Source organism: Dendropsophus ebraccatus, chromosome 12 (assembly GCF_027789765.1).
Source record: "Dendropsophus ebraccatus isolate aDenEbr1 chromosome 12, aDenEbr1.pat, whole genome shotgun sequence".
Taxonomy (NCBI): Eukaryota; Metazoa; Chordata; class Amphibia; order Anura; family Hylidae; genus Dendropsophus; species Dendropsophus ebraccatus.
The window spans coordinates 81,582,674-81,606,198 of NC_091465.1; the positions used below are offsets into that span (position 1 = coordinate 81,582,674).

A 23,525-nucleotide genomic window follows, 5' to 3' on the forward strand; every position below is an offset into this window, starting at 1 on the left:
ACAAGCGGGTGGGATTAAGCTTGCTTGGCCAATCAGTCACTGCAGCGTTGTCCCGCCCCAGTCACTGACTGGCTGAGTGAGGCATCTGTCAATCGGGTTGTGAAATAGATGGAGGGGAGTTAAGAAGACAGCTGGTTGGGGTCCATGAGTAGGATGGGGCACTGCTTAGGCACCAGGACAGGTGACTCTAACTTTTTTTTTAATGTTCCCCACACCCAGCCCAGAATTTTTTTTTTGCCTCCCTTTTAAGACAATATATTCAAGTGGTGTTGCTTTTTTAATAACTATATCACTTCGCTTCCCCATTGCACGCTGAAATGATGGTTATGCATATGGTGGTGGAGCCCTGCCCATAGTCTTTACATCTGGGTTATGGGCTTGTGCAATGTCAGTTTCCAGTGAAATTGGATCTAAATAGTCATTGTTTACAACCCAGCTATGATCTGACTAATTTTTATAGTAAATGCATAATAAACAAGCTCTCCAACTGCCCAATTATACAGTGCTGCTATATAACACTGACTATACTATAATAACATATGTAATAATGTTTGTAACACTGCTATAAGGATGTCTGCACACAGAGTAATTCTTGCAGGAAAACTCTGCGCAAAATCCGCCGCTTGCTCCCCCGCACTCCCACTTGAAGTTCCGCCCGTCACATAGGCTCCATTATATGCCCGGGCAGATTCCGTCCTCAGCCCATAGAAATGACATGTGAAATCCGCCCGACATTAGAATGGAGCCGATGGAGAGGGAAGCGGGAGCGCCCGGGGACGAATGGCCGATTCCACACTGAGTTTTCCGCAGGAATTACTCTGTGTGCATATACCCGAAGTAGGAACAATGTGCATATATATATGTTATATAATATGTGCAATATTTGTATTTACTATTTACTGCAATGCAACTTCCGAACTGAAGGGTAAGAGAATATGTGACATGTTGGCCAACCCACATGTCAGGGGCTATGTGCAATTAACATTGTACCTTAGCCCCTTAAAGCGTAACTGTCATGTTTTTTTATTTTATTGCAGAAATCAGTAGTATAAGCGATTTTAAGAAACTCTGTAATAGGTTTTATCAGCCAAAAAAGCCTCCTTCTGTACTCAAGAAGCAATTTCCCAGCCTCCCCCCCTGACTTCTTATCTGTGCATTATCAGGCAAACACGTCTTCATTACAGAGAAGCCAGTGAAGACGGGCTCTGCTCTCTCCATTGTAAGCCTATGAAGGGGGGAGGGGCTGAGGGAGATGAGGGAGCAGAAAGAGGTGACATGAAGGTCAGCTGTTTGTAGACTCTCTGGGCACCTAAAACGCTAAATTCAGGTGTCAGAAAGGTCAGTGCTTATCTATGAACTTACTGAGAGAAGATTGCAGGGTGTTGTGCTGTACGGAACTGCTCCGTGCTTACTCACTCCTCTCAGCCCCTCCCCTCTCCATAGCCACATAATGGAGACAGAAATCCTGCTTCATCTGATGTGAGGGGGGAGGCTGGGAGATTGCTTTTTCAGTACAGAAGGAAACTCTTTTAGTACATAAAACCTATTACAGAGTTCTTAAAATCGCTTGAACTGTTGATATTTAATGTTTTCAGAAAAATGGCCCTGAAATGACAGTTACGCTTTAAGGACCGGGCCAATTTGCATTTTTGCACTTCCGTTTTTTCCTCCTTGTGCTTAAAAGGCCATAGCACTTGCATTTTTTTCACCTAGAAACCCACATGAACCCTTATTTTTTGTGCCACTAATTTTACTTTGCAATGACAGGCTGAATTTTTTCATAAAGTACACTGCAAAACAAAAAAGAAAATTCAATATGTGGTGAAATTGTAAAAAAAAAACACTTTTTTTTTTATTTGGGGGTATTTGTTTTTACGCCGTTCGCCCTGGGGTAAAACTGACTTGTTATGCATGTTCCTTAAATGGTTACGATTACTATGATATATAACATGTATAACTTTTATTTTATTTGATGGCTTGTAAAAAAATTCAAACCATTGTTAACAAATATATGTTCCTTAAAATTGCTCTATTCCCAGACTTATAGCGCTTTTATCCTTTGGTCTATGGGGCTGTGTCAGGTGTCATTTTTTGCGCCATGATGTGTTCTTTCTATCGGTACCTTGATTGCGCATAGGCGACTTTTTGATCGCTTTTTATTACAATTTTACTGAATTTTATGCAACCAAAAATGCACTTTGGGATTTTTTTGCGCCTACGCCATTTACTGTGCGAGATCAGGAATGTGATTAATTAATAGTTCGGGCGATTACGCACGCGGCGATAGCAATGTTTATTTATTTATATTTATTACATGTGGAAAGGGGGGTGATTCAAACTTTTATTAGGGGAGTTTTTTTTTTAATTAATAATAACACTTTTTTTTAACACTTATACTAGAAGCCCCCCTGGGGTTTGGGTTATTGCCCCTGGGGTTAGGGTTATTGCCCCTGGGGTTAGGGTTATTCCCCCTGGGGTTAAGGTTATTCCCCCCTGGGGGACTTCTAGTACATGCACACTGATCTCTCATTGAGATCTATGCAGTTTAGATATCTGCTGCAGCCGAAAGCAATCGAGTGCCGAGCCAGGATCAGCGCCATTACGGCGCAGACCCTGGATGGCCTCAGACGTGGGGATCGCTCCTCCACGACAACATCACTAAACACCAGAGAGTGGGACAGCAAGCATTTTAAATGCAGCTGTCAACTCTGACAGCTGCATTTAAAATGCTGATTAGCGGGTAATGAGATCGCACCGTGCCCGCTAATAGCTGCGGTTCCGGGCTGCATAAAGCACCCAGGACCGTGGCGGTTCAGAACGGGGTCGCCGCTGTGGTCCCAGATGTTTTATGCAGCCCGGGACCGCCGCTATTAGCGGGCACGGTCCAATCACCGTACCCGCTAATCAGCATTTTAAATGCAGCTATCAAAGTTATATACAGTAGATTTGTAATTTACTTCTATTTAAAAATCCTTAGTCTTCCCATACTTATCAGCTGCTGCATGTCATGCAGGAAGTGGTGTATTCTCTCCAGTCTGACACAGTGCTCTCTGCTGCCACCTCTGTCCATGTCAGGAACTGTCCAGAGCAGCAGCAAATCCCCATAGAAAACGTCTCCTGCTCTGGACAGTTCCTGACATGGACAGAGGTGGCAGCAGAGAGCACTTCCTTATGTACTGACCAGACTTGGTTCTATGAGGAGCCAGCTGGGGAGGACACTTCTGTTGGGATTTCTATATAACAGTGTCACTGTGATGTTTTAGTGTGATGTGTAGTTGGGAGTACGGGTTAGTGTCTGGAGATAGTCACATCTTATTGCACCATAAATGCTATATTTGTTGCCCTCTCTGTTGCGTGATCTATTTATCCCATGAAGGATTACCCGCTGGGAATAAAATGCATCAGGATTTTTCCAATTATATACGCCATTTTTAGGCAGCCACTCTTTATCTAGGGTATACTCAGGCTTAGGGAAGGGACAGAGTGGTGGAGTGGAAGCTCTGTCTGGGGGGGGGCAGAATTATCGCGGCTGTGGTAGGGTAATACAGGGGCTGGCTGCCACAAGCCTTTTGTGTCTCGTTCCTCCAGTCCGGCCTCAAACCACTGTTCACACTTACATGAAATCACAGGATCTAGGTGGAAGAGATTTTGGTTCTGCATTCTGAGATACATCAAGAAGTCAGAGTGACAAACACCTTCTCAGAACTAGCAGCCACAGACTGAAAATAGATGTGACCATTTCTAAGGAAGTCTTCATAAAAGGAGAAGTTCTAGCTCCTTGGATGTTCCGGAGAAACTGTGCAGTAACAGCGGCGTGAAGTAACAACAAAGCCTTATAGACGCAAATTTATACACAAAGATATACTGTATGATAAAGAAGAAGAAGAGAAAATAATGCGTCACATAAATTATTGTGAGAATAATTCTACAGCGTTAGACAAAGGAAGGTAAGGGTGACAATATAGAAGGAAAAAGCTAGTACAGAAGGACTGCACCTCGAAAATATTTTATTAAGTGTTACACAACCAAAACATATAGGGCACTTAACCCCTTTCCTACCGAGCCAATTTTCATTTTCGCGTTTTCGCGTTTTCGTTTTTTTTTTTCTCCTCGTGTTTAAAAGGCTACAACACTTGCATTTATTTCACCTTCAGAACCATATGAGCCCTTATTTTTTTACGCCACTAATTTTACTTTGCAATGGCAGACTTAATTTTTGCATAAAATATGCCGCAAAACCAGAATTAAAAAAAATTATATGTGCAGTGAAATTGAAAGTAAAACACAATATTTCTTATTTGTGGAGGTTTTGTGTTACGCCATGCACTGCAAGAGGGCCGTTGTAGGTAAGAACTCACATTGTAGGCGGCAGGCTGCCTTGGAACTGTAGTCTATAGATTGCCACCGACTCAGGCACACACATGGTGATGGTGTCCCTCCAGAATGGGGGATGTTTAGGTCTTAATGGTGAGAGATTGAAGGGCAAGTAAGAATAAAGTATATATGTATTTATAAGATGTAAGTCACCTATCTAAAGAGGGGGGGGAGGGTTATTGCCTACTGGGGAACACCTATATAACAGGGGTGTTTTTAGCATTTCAGACATTATGGGTGGGAAAAATGGTAAGAATAATCATAAAAAATAAAGAAAAAGCGCAGAGATTCTGCAGAAACAAACCAAGATGGTGGTCAGCGCCTGAGGTAAAAGGAGGAGTGCGCTTCCGATCCAAGAAGATACCCTCTGTCTGCAGAGTCTGGACTGACAGTATTATTTATCCCTGTGCTTACCGTACATACTACTTAGCAAACTATTTGATCAAACAGAGTGTACCATGTCGCCACGTTAAGGTGTCCTCAGAGACACGGTCCCTACTCTAGCATTTTCACACTAGCAATGGCCTCTCCTGGGCTGAATAAGCTACAACTGGGCAGATAGGAGCCAAATGATCTCTTTTTATATCTTCTATCTATCTATCTATCTATCTATCTATCTATCTATCTAGTAAAAGTATTCCAACAGCATTCCAGAGTAGTGAAGAAAAAACGTGTATTTTATTCCATCTTCAGAAATGCAGCACAGCAAACAATAGCAAACAATGTGTATTTTATTCGATCTTCAGAAATGCAGCACAGCAAACAATAGCAAACTTGTATATCTATAGATATCACGTTGTCTATCTATCTATCTATCTATCTATCTATCTATCTATCTATCTATCTTCTATCTATCTCCTATCTATCTATCTATCTATCTCCTATCTATCTATCTATCTATATATCTCCTATCTATCTTCTATCTATCTCCTATCTATCTATCTATCTATCTATCTCCTATCTATCTATCTATCTCCTATCTATCTCCTATCTATCTTCTATCTATCTCCTATCTATCTATCTATCTATCTATCTATCTATCTATCTATCTATCTATCTATCTCCTATCTATCTATCTATCTATCTATCTATCTATCTATCTATCTATCTATTATCTATCTATCTATCTATCTATCTATATATCTCCTATCTATCATCTATCTATCTATCTATCTATCTATCTATCTATCTATCTATCTACACTTTTAAAGATTTTATATGGAGAGAAAAACAGACATCATCGGTGTCACACATCCATAAACTTATCATTGTTCTATCTTCTTCTCACCACCATATTCTACTAACATCAGGAGTTAAGCCCCTATTACACGTCCTGACCTCTCAGGTCAGCACTTGCTTGCTCCTCGTTCCCTGCTCACTATTACACGAGCACAATCTAATCAGCAAAACTAAGAACCAGTTTTTTTGTAATTTTTCATTGCTTATTTCCCCTGATACATTAGCTCCCTGAGAGAGAGAGATGGTCTGCAAAGATCCAGCAACTTCTGCAGCTCCCGATCATACATCAATCACGCGATCAGCAGAAGAAGGAAGCCTCCCTGCTCCCTGCTGTACTGTGTACACAACTCCTAGGGATGGTGAAAAACTTTTTCTGTCCTCAAACCACAAGGTTTCCAACAGCCAGCTCACGTAAGACGGGACAACAAGGTGCAGTGCTTCTTCCATAAATTTACTATGTATAAAAACACATCTGTAGGATTAGTAAGGGAATCATAGTACCGGATATTACAGATTACAGGAAACAACCAAGTCACTTCCTTATATGCCTGAGGCACGTAGCAGAGTTGTGTCACTTTGTACTGGGGACTCGGCATGTGAGTAGTGATTTATTAAATATATATATATATATATATATATATATATATATATATATATATTATCAGACAGATCTGTAATTTATTTCTTCCAAATATTATAATCCCTACTGTCATATATTAAGTTTTGCCTGCATATTCACTCTATGTTATATTGTGCTGAAATTGGCCATAATGTGTAAGTTCGGAAGAATCTGTGAACGGCAAAACAATTGACTTGCTTTTTTTTAGATTTGTCTACGTTATCAGGCGAAGAAAGTGGAGGAGATTAAACTACAGTGTAGATTATCTATATGGTTATGTTCACACAAAGTATTTTCGTCAGTCTTTTCTTCAACTAAAATCAGGAGGCAGGGCAAAATTATAATGGAGAGATTTGCGTAGTTTGGCCATGCTCCAAATAATGACTGGTATTTTAATAAAAATAAATAAATAAATAAATAATATGTGTCCAAATAATTAATAGAAACAAATGTCCAGCACCAGAGCAGGAAATCCAATGCAAATCGTCCTTTATTGTTTAAAACATAAACACCATCAACCATCAACGGCCCAAAACATGTTGGTCGTGGACTATGGAGTGTTCGTGTTTTAAACAATAAAGGAAGATTTACATTGGATTTCCCCGCTCTGGTGCTGGACATTCGCTTTCCTTACATTTGGTCTGGCTGTGCACAGGTGTTGAGACCCAGAAAGCAGCGGTGAGCAGGTTTTTTATTTATTTACAAACAATTACTGTAATAATAATAATAATATTATTAATAATAATAAGGCTATGTTCACACAATGTGAGAGACCGGCCGTTCCGTGACCCCGGCCGCTCCGTCACGGAGCGGCCGGTCTCTGCACGGATTATCCCGGCCGGTACTGCAGTACCGGCCGGATGATCTTTTGGCCACAGGATTCTGATGAAGCCGCTCGCTTCCCTGTGTGAACTGACAGGGTTTCCTACGGCCGCAATTCATTGAGTTGCGGCCGCAGAAAACTGACATGTCAGTTATTTGCTGCACTGAACGGGATCCTGGCCGGAGCGTATACAATGTATACGATCCCATTGAAGCAGAGGCCGTGTTCCACTCCGCAGAAAGTACGGACGTCATTTTAAACGGAGCTGAAAAACGTTGTGTAAACATAGCTTATAGGCTATGTTCTTACAATGTTTTTTATTCTGTAAAAAAAATATATATATATATAGAAAAAAATGACGTCCGTCATTTAGCTGTTTGGCTGCCCGCTGTTTAAGTCAGGTGGACTAATTGGCCTTTGGATGTGTCTTTAATTGAAAAGTCTGTTGAATTTAATAGTAAAGAAAGTGAAAAGACAGTGAAAAAAAAAAAACTGTACTTGAAAATCTATAAAATAACGTCCACTGTTTGCAAAAGACGTTGTAAAATAATTGGCATGATCATTATTTTGACGTCAATGTCCGTCATTTAACACTCCGTGTGCATTGTAGTTTGTGCAACGTCCGTCCTTCCATTGACTTCAGAGCATTGAGGTGAATAAATATGCAGAAATAACAAACGTCTTTTTAAATAGCAAAGCGGACGCCTTTTCTCTCTCGTTTTTTTTCTTTCTTTTTTTATGTAGTGGGAACATAGCCAAATATATGTGTATATGTTTATTGCATAATTATGAAACGAAAAAGAAACAATAGTAACATTATTGCATGTATTGCATGTTTCCTGATTTAGTCGCCGACCATCCTCATACAGAATGGAGGCAGTGAAGCAGGTTTATCTTCTCCTCATCTGTCAAGGTAAATAGTCTCACAATTCCAGAATAATCGGATAGAATGAGATTCTGTGACTCCAGCCTCATGTTGTGTCATTGTCTCCAGGCTTCTATCTGGGCTCTGTATGTCAGCAAAGGATGTTCCCTTATACAATCACTGCTCTGCTCGGCTCCTGTGTGGAGATTCCTTGTACATATGATCCTGTCTGGGCCTCAGAACGGTCTGGCATTATATGGTATGTATATGGTGGAAGTGGTTATCCAGAGATCCTAAACACCAAGGACTCCTCATCAGTATTGGAGGAATACAGAGGCCGGACCTCCCTGGTACCAGGAGAGAACAGCTGTACCCTGCGGATAGATCCTGTAAGAAGAAAAGATGGCGGCAGGTATTATTATCCAGGGACCATAGAAGATAAAATTCAAAAAGAAGCTGGAGTTTTTCTCAATGTCACAGGTAAATATATGAAAAGACTAATAACAGGAACCACTTAGAATCTTCTCACCAGTAACTTGTGGTACCGTTATATTCAATGGTAACATCTGTGACTGTGTTTGATTACTGTATGTTATTATTGTGTGTATTGATGTGTGTAGTGAGGCAGCTGGGTGTAAATGTGAGATTGCATTGATCCCTGATAGACTAGATAGGACAGGAGGAAAAAAAAAACTGAATTTTTTTTCAGGAACTGACTCTGTAAAGGTATGTGGTTTTGGGATACAGAGGTGTTTAACATTAACCATTGTAACGCCTGTTGCCTGAAGGGATTTCTGAAAAAATCTTATATAGGGTATAGGGCTGTATACTAAGAGTGTGCAAAAAAAGAAGTGAACCAGTAGCTTTTGTCAGTAAACCTAGGTTACTGACAATTTTTCCCCTAATAATATGTCTGTTTGCACAGCTGATCCTGGCCGGTCTGTCGCTGGAGCAGTGTTAACGCTGGGAAGGATGACTGCCCCCACAAACTCCAGGCTGGATTTCCGTTGCCTTATGAAATATGGAGAAAGACTTTTCTATTGCCATTTGAACTAATCCCCACACTTCTAACTCTGCTTTTAAAAGGCTCACCTCAAGTGCCTTAAGCTAATTTATAGAAGGCTCATCTCAAGGGCCATGAATAGATTTTTTTCTGGGGCTCACCTCAAGGGCCATCCATAAAATGTTTTCAAGGGCTCACCTCAAGAGCCTCAAGATTATTTTTTCAAGGGCTCACCTTTAGGTTCTGTTGACACTTTAGCTGCACGCGAGACAGGCAGAGAGCCGAGAACTAGTTATCTGGGCCATGACTAGTCACAGCTCTCTGTCTGTCACTTTGCAGGATGATTGAGGCCAGTAATAAGCCAGTTATATTTGCTGGATAAAATGACCCCTGTTTTATCTGGACACTCTATACAATAAGTTTTAGTAGGCCCATAAGGTGTTTCTGGTTTCACTGTCTTCACAGATAAAGCAAACATTGAACTTTATGGATCTGGATTAATGACTGAAGGAGAAGCCACCACTATGCGATGTATAGTAGAAAACATATGCGGCTCCACTCCTCCTTCTCTACAATGGAACAGATATGGTTATGTCCAACAGAAGTCAGTGATTATGAGAGGATCCTGGAGAATAGAATCAATTCTTAAATACATTCCTTTGTATAAGGATGATGGGGGTTCTATTGAGTGCATAGCTACATATCATAATCTATTAACTTTTTGGACATCAGGATTGATGAATGTTAAATGTAAGTATTATTTATGACTGTATATAATGTGCAAAATGTTTGCTTATACTGTATATGTGATAACATAAGCTTCCTGTCCTCTCTTCCCCTGTGTTGCTCTGTATTTACAAATCGCTTCAAATTACCTGTATACATATAATTTATGTTAAACAAGACTGACAACAAGGGCATTCCCATCCATCTATGGCTATGTTCACACAACGTCAAAAATATTGAAAAGGCGACCGATTTTCATATTTAAAAAAAACGTCAGTTTTTACTAACTGACTACATTGGCAATGCATTGAAGTCAATGGGAAGACAGACGTCCAATGCACACAGAGTATTGAATAATGGACGTTTTTGCCGTGGGCGTCAAAATAATGAACATGATCATTATTTTCGGACGTCTTTTGCAAACAGTGGACGTTTTCTGTTAGTAGTTCACACACAGTATTTCTTTTGTCACTGTTTTTTCTCCGTAAATTCAATGAACTTTTCAATTAATCTGCATCCAAAGGCCAATTAGTAATCCCAAACTAAAATAATGTGCAAACACCAGTCATTGCACTAAGGGGAAGCCAGGCTGCTAAATGACGTCTTTTATTTAAGACTTAAAATAACGGACGACATTTTAAACAGAGCTGAAAAACGATGTGTGAACATAGCCTATTGCTTTGCTCATACTTCAAAGAAAGCTCCTTTGACTTTTACTGTATCTCTGTACTCAGAAAGCACAAAAACATGCACAGATGTGTCCACCCTAACCTTCCCTTTAGTTAAGTTATTGATTGCAATTCATCATGAAATAAAGTCAGCACATTATCACAATTTTAGAATCCTTATAAGGCTTCAGCATAGTAAGAATCACTGGGTAAAAAAACATAGGCAAACAGTATAGATTACCTAAGAGGTGTGCATCGATTGTGTAGAGAATGCCGATCTTAATAAATGGCTCCTCTAATGCTAGAGAGTGGCTAATATGCTCAAGACATGTATCACTGATAATATGTTCCCACATTTATTTCTCTGTGCCCTCCAGTTTTTATGGTGGACTTTTCGTACATTTTCTGCAAAAATTTTTGAAACACCGAATTCATCTTATTTTTTGTCAAATTATTTTTTGTCTACAGGCAGAAAGGTGGGCAAAAACCCCACTAGATTTATGTAGATTATTTTACATTATTTGCCCATAAACTAACCAAACTAAACCAATTTCAAGATGGTAATCAATTACAGCTGTTAATTTACAACATTGTTAACTGCTGTCTAATTTCCCATTGACGTCAATAGAATGCATTATTACACTGAAAACACAGCGATATTCCGACTTTACCATTACTCTCGTATGTGAACATAGCCTACGTGTTTTTTTTATTTTTTTCTCTGAATGTAGCAATGTGCTTTACTGAGTGTATTTTGCTCCAAACTAATTTGAAAATATGTTAATCCCTTTAATATATATGTATATATATATATATATATATATATATATATATATATATATATACAGTACAGACCAAAAGTTTGGACACACCTTCTCGTTCAAAGAGTTTTCTTTATTTTCATGACTATGAAAATTGTAGATTGTAGCGGCATGCTATTCCATCTGGTTTGCATTTAGTTGGACCATCATTTATTTTTTAACAGGAAAATTACCCCAAACACCTCCAGGCTATATATATTTTTTACACAACGTCATATTCATATCCAACATCCTTTACTGGCTAGTAATTTATCTAATGGTCACAGCTCAGTTTTTATCTAAAACCCCTGTACAGCTATAGAGGTAAACAAAAAAATTCTGTCTGCCTGCAGCCACCACTGGGGGGAGTATATGAGTTGACTGCATACTTACTAAGTATTGCTAATAAAAGCAGCTGAGATGCGGCTCTAAGAACGATATTTGGTTGCATTCCTTTCTCAGATGATGATTATTTATTGTATTGCCTAAACCATAACATTTTACCTCTACAGATGCACCAAAAAATGTGACTGTCACCGTCATTGATGCAGGAATGGAGGGAGGTGATGTGAGGTTACAATGTAACAGCTTCTCCAATCCTTATGTACACGAGTATGAATGGTACAAAGGGAAAGAGAAATCCAGATTACCGGAGACAGGACGGGAGATCACAGTGAGGAAAGTGACCAGAGACATGGAGCCCTATTCCTGTACTGCCAGAAATATAATGGGGAGAGGAGAATCAGCCTTGACACAATTACCTGCATCATGTATGTATACAGAGATACCTGTACTGTGTATGTGTACAGATACCTGTACTATGTATGTATACAGAGATACCTGTACTGTGTATGTATACAGAGATACCTGTACTGTGTATGTATACAGAGATACCTGTACTGTGTATGTATACAGATACCTGTACTATGTATGTATACAGATACCTGTACTGTGTATGTATACAGATACCTGTACTATGTATGTATACAGAGATACATGTACTATGTATGTATACAGATACCTGTACTGTGTATGTATACAGATACCTGTACTATGTATGTATACAGATACCTGTACTGTGTATGTATACAGATACCTGTACTGTGTATGTATATACAGATACCTGTACTATGTATGTATACAGATACCTGTACTATGTATGTATACAGAGATCCCTGTACTATGTATGTATACAGATATCTGTACTATGTATGTATACAGAGATACCAGTACTATGTATGTATACAGATACCTGTACTATGTATGTATACAGATATACCAGTACTATGTATGTATATAGAGAAACATGTACTATGTATGTATACAGACACATTTCACTGGAGAACAAAAACATTATCTACATTCTGGAAGCACAGACAGATATATGAAAAGTACCATGTGTCTCCTTAAGGCTGGGTTCACACGATGTAACTGTGCGGCTGTATTTTTTATGCGGCTGTAAATGTGCGGGTGAAACTCCGGCCGTGGGAAAAAATAGACATGCGGCTGAAAACATACGGTCATTTACTTGGAAATCTGGTTCAACTAAAAATAACAAATAAAATGTTAAGAAAGTGATGGAAACACCTCTGGATGCATCTGGGAAAGCAGGGAAACAGTTTACATGAATCGCTATTACCGGGGTTTGCGATCCTCTGCAGTATAGCCGATGTCTCTCATGGTTAATATATTGAATTAATAAAACACATTTTCTTTGTAATCAAGACACTTTCGTTGATCAATAATTTATTTCTAACGAATCCATCATTTTGCAATTAAATATACTGTTAAAATAAATATATATATAAATAAATGTATATTTATATATATATTAATTTTTTGACAGTATATTTAATTGCACAATGATGGATTCGTTAGAATTAAATTATTGAACAAAGAAACTGTATTTATTTCAATGATAATGTGTTTTATTAATTAAATATTAATTAGTACAGGAAGCTCCATAAGCCGTTAATTCATATTCCCGGCAATAGAGCTTTCTGTACTAATCATCACTTTACTTTAATTAAAACATCAAATGTTTCTTCTAATTATGTAATGACAATAGCATTATTAGAAGAAACATTTAGAATTATATGTGTGCTTAGCTGATTGGCTGTTCGGCTGAGCGCACGTATAATGAGCCGGTCGGCAGTACAGTGACTTCATTGTGCTGCGGACCAGCGAAGAGGACACATCGGGGTGAGTATAGAGCTCTCCCCACCCCCTCCCCGGCACTGCACCCTTCCCAGCAAGGAAGGGGGGTCAGTTAACCCCTTCCTTGCTGGGATGGGTGCAGTCTGACATCAGTCTGGCCCCCCGGGGGTTAAGGGGGATGCAATACATCCTCCCTTAACCCCTTGGGGGTCAGACTGTAAGCAGCGATCTGTAAAGATGCTGCATACTGTAAGGAGCACAACACCGCTCACAATGATGGGTGTTGTGCTCCTGTTTGTGTTTTTTGTGTGTTTCTCCCTTTTTGTTTTTCAGATATCGGTATCCTGGGGATTACGTCGGATTCCATGGACTACGTCGATGACCAGCGGTTGTTGTTTTAATTTTTTTAATAAAATGGTCAATGAGGGGTGTGGGGGTGTTTTTATTTGAATAAAAATTTTTTTTAACTTGTGTCTTGTCTTTATTTCTTTACTTTATAGACTTAGTAGTGGAAGCCGTCTAATAGACGGAATCCATTACTAAGTTGGGGCCTAGTGTTAGCCGGTATAAAATGGCTAACACTAACCCCCTATTATTACCCCAGTACCCAATGCCACCAGGGGTACTGGGAAGAGCCGGGTGCCAGTGGTCCCGGAGCGTCAAAATTGGTGCTCCTGGACTGGGGCGGCAGCAGGCTGGTAAGATTTAGGCTGGGGAGGGCCTAAACCAATGGCTCTTCCCACCCTGGTGTTACCAGGCTGCTGTTGTTTGGTTTTTAACCCGGCTGGTTATAAAAATAGGGGGGACCCTATGCGTTTTTTTTTAAATTATTTATTTATTTAAAAAAAAAACACATAGGGTCCCCCCTATTTTTATAACCAGCCGGGTTAAAAACCAAACGACAGCAGCCTGGTAACACCAGGGTGGGAAGAGCCATTGGTTTAGGCCCTCCCCAGCCTAAATCTTACCAGCCTGCTGCCGCCCGGTCCAGGAGCGCCAATTTTGACGCTCCGGGACCACTGGCACCCGGCTCTTCCCAGTACCCCTGGTGGCATTGGGTACTGGGGTAATAATAGGGGGTTAGTGTTAGCCATTTTATACCGGCTAACACTAGGCCCCAACTTAGTAATGGATTCCGTCTATTAGACAGCTTCCACTACTAAGTCTATAAAGTAAAGAAATAAAGACAACACACAAGTTAAAAAACATTTTTATTCAAATAAAAACACCCCCACACCCCTCATTGACCATTTTATTAAAAAAATTAAAACAACAACCGCTGGTCATCGACGTAGTCCATGGAATCCGACGTAATCCCCAGGATACCGATATCTGAAAAACAAAAAGGGAGAAACACACAAAAAACACAAACAGGAGCACAACACCCATCATTGTGAGCGGTGTTGTGCTCCTTACAGTATGCAGCATCTTTACAGATCGCTGCTTACAGTCTGACCCCCAAGGGGTTAAGGGAGGATGTGTTGCATCCCCCTTAACCCCCTGGGGGCCAGACTGATGTCAGACTGCACCCATCCCAGCAAGGAAGGGGTTAAGTGACCCCCCTTCCTTGCTGGGAGGGGTGCAGTGCAGGGGAGGGGGTGGGGAGAGCTCTATACTCACCCCGATGTGTCCTCTTCGCTGGTCCGCAGCACAATGAAGTCACTGTACTGCGGACCGGCTCATTATATGTGCGCTCAGCCGAACAGCCAATCAGCTGAGCGCACATATAATTCTAAATGTTTCTTCTAATAATGCTATTGTCATTACATAATTAGAAGAAACATTTGATGTTTTCATTAAAGTAAAGTGATGATTAGTACAGAATGCTCTATTGCCGGGAATATGAATTAACGGCTTATGGAGCTTCCTGTACTAATTAATATTTAATTAATAAAACACATTTTCGTTGAAATAAATTCAGTTTCGGTGTTCAATAATTTAATTCTAACGAATCCATCATTGTGTAATTAAATATACTGTCAAAAAATAAATATATAGATAAATATACATTTATTTATATATCTATTTATTTTAACAGTATATTTAATTGCAAAATGATGGATTCGTTAGAAATAAATTATTGAACAACGAAAGTGTCTTGAATACAAAGAAAATGTGTTTGATTAATTTAATATATTAACTATTAGAGGCATCGGCATTCGGCATCATTGCCGGCTATTTTTGAAGTACTCCATACGGACCGCCTGTCAATCCTCGGCCGCATGTCCAGCCGCAAACAATGGTCTTGTTAATTTTTTACGGGTCCGTTTACGATAGGGCCGTAGATTCAGACATAGTGTGCACTGTGCAGCCGCATATCCTATACTTCCCAGCATACACACGAACCACCAAAAATACCACCGCACAATTACAGCCGCAAATACAGCCGCACAGTTACAACGTCTGAACCGAGCCCCCAACTGTAAAGTTCAAGTTTGCCCGAACCGAACTTTAAACAAACTAAAACTATTGCAAGCGTTTAGTTTTTTTTTTTTTTTTTTTTTGTGCGATTCAAAACATTTTCGCTCATCTATAATTACCTGTCAGTGCTCCCCTGGTGTCCTTCTTCTAAAGCAGGGGTGTCAAACTCAAATACACAGTGGGCCAAAATTAAAAAATTGGAAAAAGTTGCGGGCCAACCATGATATTTAATGAAGATTGCATGCAGCGTTTCTGGCACTGCCTATCCTAAAGTAATTGTCCCCACATGGTAGTTACGCATTTTATCCCTCAAGCAGTAGGTAATCCCATAATTGTGCCCCATGTAGTAGCCCCCTCTCCCAATAGTGCCCCACATACTAGCCAGGCCTACTATTAGAGCCCCACATAGTAGCCAGCCCTCCCAATAGTGACCCATATAGTAGCCAGCACACCTAATAGTGCCCAATATAGTAGCCAACCCCCCGATAGCATCCCATATAGTAGCTAGCCCCCAATAGTGTCTTACATAGTAGCTCCCCTCCCAATAGTGCCCCACATACTAGCCAGGCCTACTATTAGAGCCCCACATATTAGGCAGCCCTCCCAAAAGTGACCCATATAGTAGCCAGCACACCTAATAGAGCCCAATATACTAGCCAACCCCCATGATAGTGTCCCATATAGTAGCCAGCCCCCAATATGTCTTATATAGTAGCCCCCCTCCCAAAAGTGCCTCACATACTAGGCAGGCCTACTATTAGAACCCTACATAGTAGCCAGCCCTCCCAATAGTGACCCATATAGTAGCCAGCACACCTAATAGAGCCCAATATACAGTACTAGCGAACCCCCATGATAGTGCCCAATATAGTAGCCAGCCCTCCCAATAGTGTCTTAGATAATAGCCAGCCCTCCAAATAGTCTCTTTTATATTAGCTAGTCCCCTCCAATAGTCTCTTATATAGTAGCCAGCCCTCCCAATAGTCTCTTAAGCCAGTCCCTAAAATAGTCTCTTATATAGTAGCCAGCCCTCTCCAATAGTCTTATAAAGCAGCCAGCCCTCCCCAATAGTGTCTTATATAGAAACCAGTCCCTAAAATAGTCTCTTAGGCTATGTACACACTACGTAAGAGACCGGCCGTTCCATGACTCCAGCCGGGTCACGGAACGGCCGAACTCTGACCGGATCAACTCGGCCAGTACCTAAGTACCGGTCGGATGATTTTTCGGGCGCGGAGCTCTGATGCGGACGCATCAGCGCGCGCCCGCATCAGAGCTTCCCATAGCCCACAGTGAAGCGAGCAGCCGGAGCCGCTCGCTTCACTGTGTGCACTGACAGGGCTTTCTGCGGCCAGAATTCACTGAAGTCAGTTGTTTGCGGTGGCGTATGAGATCCCGGCCGGAGCGCACGCGATGTGTGTACGCTCCAGCCGGGATCCCATAGAACAACAGACATTGTTCCACCGCGGTAAAAGTAGTGTGAACATAGCCTTATATAGTAGCCAGCCCTCTCCAATAGTCTTAGAAAGTAGCCTGCCCTCCCCAATAGTGTCTTATATAGAAACAAGTCCCTAAAATAGTCTCTTATATAGTAGCCAGCCTTCCCCCCTAGTCTCTTATTTAGTAGCCAGCCCTCCCAATAGTCTCTTATGTAGAAGCCAGTCCCTAAAATAGTCTCTTATATAGTAGGCAGCCCTTTTCAATAGTCTTATAAAGTAGCCAGCCCTCCCCAATAGTATCTTATGTAGAAGCCAGTCCCTAAAATAGTCTCTGACACATCACGACCCGGCTGGCCGTTCAGACAGTCAGTGACTGGGGCAGGATGCCACTCCAGCCTCTGATAAACTGAGCGGCCAGTCCATCAGCTAGGACAGGTCTTTCCCCCTAAGTTTTGACATCATCACAACGCAAAGAAAAATGCCTTCCGGTGGGGTCCCGAGGCCGGTCCTGCCACTCACTGGGGAGAGGTAAGTTCAGACTTGTAATCAATTTCCCCCCTGCCCCTACCAGCTGCCCAATTTTTATAAATCATCGGACTTCTCCTTTAAAATCCGCCACAACTTACAGATTTGTTAAGCAACCCATCACATCATTTCTGATGGGTTTTCTATTCTAAAAACAAGCCACTTCTAGAATGGCGGGATGGTTAGGTTTTATTTTTGCCCATTGAAAAACCTTCCAGATTTACTAAGGGCATGCGTCACATTAATGAATTTCACACCAAAAAAAAAAAAACTTAAAAAACACACAAAAGACATCATAACAGCTTAAAATTAATGTATTGTTAGTAAATGAGGCCCAATGTCTCACATTTTGACTTCTGGTCAATGAGGAATTCTAAGCTCTGGAGGAGGGAAGTTACAGTTACACAAAAAGTTGCTAGACTCCTTCTGTTAACTGATGTCGCTCTTACAACATCTTTAGGCTATGTTCCCACAATGTACTAAAGATAACAAAGAACGATTACTTTGTCCATTGCCAATGACTCCATTCTTTGCGATCTTTAGTATGTTGTTGGAACAAAGCCTTAGTATAATGTCGGTTCTCTATTAGGCTATGTTCACACAGCGTTTTCTCAGCTCCATTTAAAACGATGTCTAAAACAACAGACGTCTTTTAGCTGTCTGGCCTCCCTTTAAGTCCATTGAATTTAATAGTAAAAACATTGAAAGGAAAGTGATAAAATAACATCTGTGCGTGAACAACAACAACAAAAAAAACGTCCGCTGTTTGCAATAGACGTCCGAAAATAATTAACATGATCATTATTTTGAAGTCCGCGCAGATAAGGTCCATTATTTAATACAGAGTGTGCATTGGACGTCCGTCATCCCATTGACTTCAATGCTTTGCACTGAAGTTAATTAAATTGCAGCAAAAATGGACGTGTTTCTAGATAGAAAAAGCAGACGCCTTTCCTCTTTTTTTTTGACATTGTGTGAACATAAACTTATGGTTTATAGTTTCATCTATTATCTTGATTCATATGTTATATTTAATTACAGATAAAGCCTCCAGAACTAATTCTCTTATCCTTCCTGTGACAATTGGAACAATCTGCCTACTACTGCTTCTACTGCTTGTCTTCTATTGTTGGAGGTACTCTATAGTATTATATCTTATTTTCTGTTTATAGATCACTTTAAGGCTATGTTCACACAAAGTAAAGTCTGTTAAAAAAAAAAAACTGCTCTTATTTTGAAGTCAACGGGACACATTATAATATTTAATTTTGGCCATATTGTGCCCTAAATTTACAATGTGTGAACATACCAAATATTTAAGGCCCTTCTATTAGCTTAGGCATTGTATCCTAAACATAGTGGTCATCCAGTGTGATATAAATCAAGCTTAAAGTAGCAGTAGATGTGATATAAAGCGAGTTTGCAATTTACATTTATTCAGTATTTACTTTGTTTTCATGCTTTAAAACAAAGTTTTGTGAAACACGAACTGGAGAGAGAGGAACGGCTGCACATCCCATCTATGGCTGATACTAATGCCGCTAGGCCTATATTATAATGAAGTCCCATGCTCTGCCCCCTCTCCTCTCTCCCCTGCTGCTGTTAGAAGCCTGTAAGAGCAGCAGGGGAAATGGGGGTGGGGGTGGGGCAGAGCTCTCAGACGCCCGGGGTGTACACCAGAGAGAAGGCGCAGATCCATCCCTTCTCCCTGGCAGATTTGCCCCTCCTGACATTAATCTTGATCCAAATCTACACCTGCTTTAAGCTGATGTAGATTTGTTGCACCAAGAACTGGTTCGGGTGCCCGGCCGGTTACACTAATAGGCGTGCTTCTCTTAGTGAATCCAGCCGGGGGAAAGGGGGCGGGGCCTCCTATCAGCATTGTGAGCTTTTAAGTCTACTCCGCTCCGTGTCGCTCCTCCCCAGGTGCTGGGAAAAGATGGATTTAGTCCTAGGAAACTGGGAGAAGTTAGCCAGGACTGGATCCATCTACTCCGTGGAGTAGCACGGAGTGGAGCAGGCATCAAGGACCCATAGCCGGATGAGCAGAATGCTGATAGGAACTAAGTGCTTTGCTCTGTTTCTACTGTAAATGCTCTCATATCTAGTTTTAAAAAACGGTTTAATGATGGCCGTCCAACAAAAAGGGCCATCATTTTGATGGTGTGTCAACATAGCTTATTGATAATAATAAAATCTGCGCATTTTCCCAGCAGTGTGCCAGGGCGCACCATGATAATTCTCCCTCATGCTTACACCTGCTGAGCTCCGCTTCTTTATTCATAGTTAAAGAAGTCTGGCCCATTTTTTTTAGCAAATGCTGAGTAGGGGGAGGATAAAATAACATGCTCTTACCTCCTCCACCCCAGCGCTGGTGGCCGCATACCGCCGCTCTAGTGCCCGGGCCCCCGGCTGCTTCCTGGTCTGAGCGGGGACCCAGGTTGTGACGTGTAACGTCCTCTCAGCCAGTCAGCTGCCAAGGCCGAACCCCCATTATGGCTGCTGACTGGCTGAGCGGACCTGACACGCCATGTCCCCGCTCAGACCATGTAGCGGCTGAGAACTTGGGGACGGGAGCGGCAGGATGCGGCCACCAGCGCTGGAGCTGGGGGAGGTAAAAGTATGTTACTTCTCCCCAGCACTCGCTTAAAAAAAATGGGTCTGCCCGGAGTTCCCCTTTAACCCCTTAACGACATCGGGCGTAAATTTACGCCCTGATGCCGGTAAGGGAGTTCAGAGCGGGGCCGCGCGGCGACCCCGCTCTGAACCGCGGCGGTCCCGGGTGCCGCGTGTAGCCCGGGACCGCAGGTATTAGCGGGCACGGTCCGATCGCCGTGCCCGCTAATACAGTAATCAGATGCAGCTGTCAAACATGACAGCTGCATCCGATTACCGGATCCAGCGTCTCCCTGGTGTCTAGTGGCGGAGATCGCTCCCCCGGGATGTTATCCCGGAGGAGCGATCTCCGTTTCTGAAGCCGGCCGGGGACCGCTCCAAGATGGCGCCGTCCCCGGCTCGGCACTCGTTTACTTCCGGCTGCAGCAGCCGAAAGCAAACGAGTGCCTATCTCATGGATCTCTGCAGCATATCTATGCTGCAGAGATCTCTATGAGAGATCAAAGCACTTATACTAGAAGTCCCCCAGGGGGAATAAGCCTAACCCCAGGGGGAATAACCCTAACCCCAGGGGGGCTTCTAGTATAAGTGTTAAAGTAAAAAAAAAAGTGTTGTTAACAGTAAAAAACCCCCTCCCCTAATAAAAGTCTGAATCACCCCCCTTTTCCCAGGTTATAAATAAAAGTAAATAAATAAATAAACAAACATGTTTGCTATCGCCGCGCGCGTAATCGCCCAAACTATTAATTAATCACATTCCTGATCTCGCACGGTAAACGACGTGAGCGCAAAAAAATCCCAAAGTGCAAAATTGCGCATTTTTGGTCACATCAAATCCAGAAAAATTGTAATAAAAAGCGATCAAAAAGTCGTATATGCGCAATCAAGGTACCGATAGAAAGATCACATCATGGCGCAAAAAATGACACCTCACACAGCCCCATAGACTAAAGGATAAAAGCGCTATAAGCCTGGGAATGGAGCGATTTTAAGTGACATATATTTGTTGACAATGGTTTGAATTTTTTACCGGCCATCAGATACAATATAAGTTATACATGTTACATATCATTTTAATCGTAACGACTTGAGGAACATATATAACAAGTCAGTTTTACCCCAGGGCGAATGGCGTAAAAACACATTTCCCCCAAATAAACAAAATGCTTTTTTTTTTCAATTTCACCACACTTTGAATTTTTTTCTAGTTTCGCAGTGTACTTTATGCAAAAATTCAGCCTGTCATTGCAAAGTACAATTAGTGACGCAAAAAATAAGGGCTCATGTGGGTTTCTAGGTGGAAAAATGCAAGTGCTATGGCCTTTTAAGCACAAGGAGGAAAAAACTAAAACGCAAAAATCGAAATTGGCTCTGTCCTTAAAGGGTTAATATCTAGAAACAGCAGATCTAATATCACGTTACCAATCTGTTTGGATAAAAAAAAGAATAATAAAAATAGTAAGAATAAAAAATAAAAAAAAAGAAGTTGTCCAATGTGTTACTACATGCAATGTAACATACAGTAAAATTTTTCTTTCAGTCCAACTTATAATGTGCCATCATCTATACTAGAGATGACCTAAAGAAATCATTCCTCTATAGTCACTCCGCCACCCCACTGTTTGACCTATGGGCAGTATTTTTTTATTTCTAGTTTTCTAGTTTCGGTAACTCACTGATGGATGTAATTGATAGGTGTACTATATTTTTTGTTTTTGCAGGATTAGATGCCAGATGTTGAGAAGCAATGAGGTATGTGTGATTAGGTACTAAAGCTTCTACTAATCATTCTGTGCGGTTGTTAGTAGAGTTGAGCCAACTGTTGAGGTTCGGCAATGTTCTCTGAACCTGAACGTTCGACGTTTGACTCTCAGTGTCTGGAGAAGTTGGATGCAGCCCTAGGGAGTCCTGGAAAACATGGATACATCCAAAGGTCATGCTCTGTATCCATACTCTAATGGCAGCCTTAGGGTGGCATCCAACTTCTTCAGCTACCAAGAGTCAAATGCCAAAGATTCAGGTTTAGAGAACATTGCCAAACTGTAAAGTGACTCTCTACCCACAATCTGCCACCCCAAACCACTTCTACCATCGGACAGCTGCTATTAATCCAAGATCTGTCCAGCGATCCATTCGGCAGGTGATAAAGTTATTGTCCTAAAAAACTACTTTTAAACTTGCAGTTCTGTGTCAAATTGGCATGGCCTTGAGTGTGTTTGCCCTAGGATTGCAATGCCCCTCCATTCCTCATCATCATTAGGAACACCCCCAGGCAGGGTTTTTCCTATTCACCAGCTGTCTGCACACTGCACAGGTGCCTTAACGATCCAACACATGTGCAGTATTCACACAGGTGATGAATAGGAGAAATTGTTCTGGGGGCATTCCTAATGATGAAGAGGGTGGGGAGGAGGGACAGAGGGGTGTCACAATCCTAGGACATGGGTACTCCAGGCCACGCTAATTGGCACAGGGCTGCAAGTTTAAAAGTTGTTTTATAGCACAATAACTGCATCATCTGCCGAACGGACCCCAGGACAGATCTTGGATCAAAAGCAGCTATCCGAAGGTACAAGAGGTTTGGAGGGGCAGATTGTGGGTACAGAGTCACTTTAACACTTTAATGTAAGGAGGGATTTGCTGTATTATCATTACATCTTTTATCTTGGGAAATCCCATGACCGGCTATACATACAGATGCATCAGTAACAACTTACAGAAACAGATTTACCTATTAGATAATATCAAATAAATAAAGATTATAGAATATATATATATATATATATATATATATATATATATATATATATATATATATATATATATATATTATAATTTTATTTTATTTTTTTCCACTAAGGCTGAACCATCCCCAGATGCTCCATATACAGATCTGGTGAAAGAAGACATTCAAAGTGACTATAACCAATTACAGGTACCTGTAACAACAATATAATATTATATAATAATAACAATAAGGCTATGTTCACACTGCGTATATGTCCGGCCGCGAAGATATTTTACGCTGACATATACGCTGTAAACTCCGGCCGGGGATTTATGCTACTTGCGGCCGGCTACGTACGGAGCACGAACTTACGCCAGGAATCTACTTACACTTCCTGAGCGCCCTACGTAGCGATCCGACAGCGGTCTTTTACTTGGAAATCTTCGGCTAGCCCCGGACACCTCACAGAACCTTTTGGATCGGCACAAAAAGCTGCAAAAAAGAAGAAATAACCACTCCGTA

General features: G+C 41.2%; 1 protein-coding gene across 1 annotated transcript; it reads left to right on the plus strand.

Annotated features, from left to right (window-relative positions):
* The first annotated feature begins 6,167 nt into the window (after positions 1-6,167).
* Positions 6,168-22,048, plus strand: LOC138768816 (myelin-associated glycoprotein-like). Its single transcript, XM_069946772.1, has 7 exons — positions 6,168-6,209; positions 7,904-7,968; positions 8,050-8,400; positions 9,389-9,673; positions 11,630-11,887; positions 18,701-18,794; positions 21,997-22,048. Exons 2-7 carry the CDS (start codon positions 7,926-7,928, stop codon positions 22,046-22,048), a joined length of 1,083 nt encoding a protein of 360 aa, XP_069802873.1. The 5' UTR covers positions 6,168-6,209; positions 7,904-7,925.
* The last annotated feature ends 1,477 nt before the right edge of the window (positions 22,049-23,525 follow it).

Excerpts from the sequence above, each read along its gene's own strand:
- LOC138768816 (XM_069946772.1), top strand. The coding sequence starts at position 7,926 with ATGGAGGCAGTGAAGCAGGTTTATCTTCTCCTCATCTGTCAAG. Across the intron at positions 8,401-9,388 it reads AGTTTTTCTCAATGTCACAG|ATAAAGCAAACATTGAACTT; the intron begins GTAAATATATGA and ends CTGTCTTCACAG. Across the intron at positions 18,795-21,996 it reads CTTGTCTTCTATTGTTGGAG|GATTAGATGCCAGATGTTGA; the intron begins GTACTCTATAGT and ends TTGTTTTTGCAG.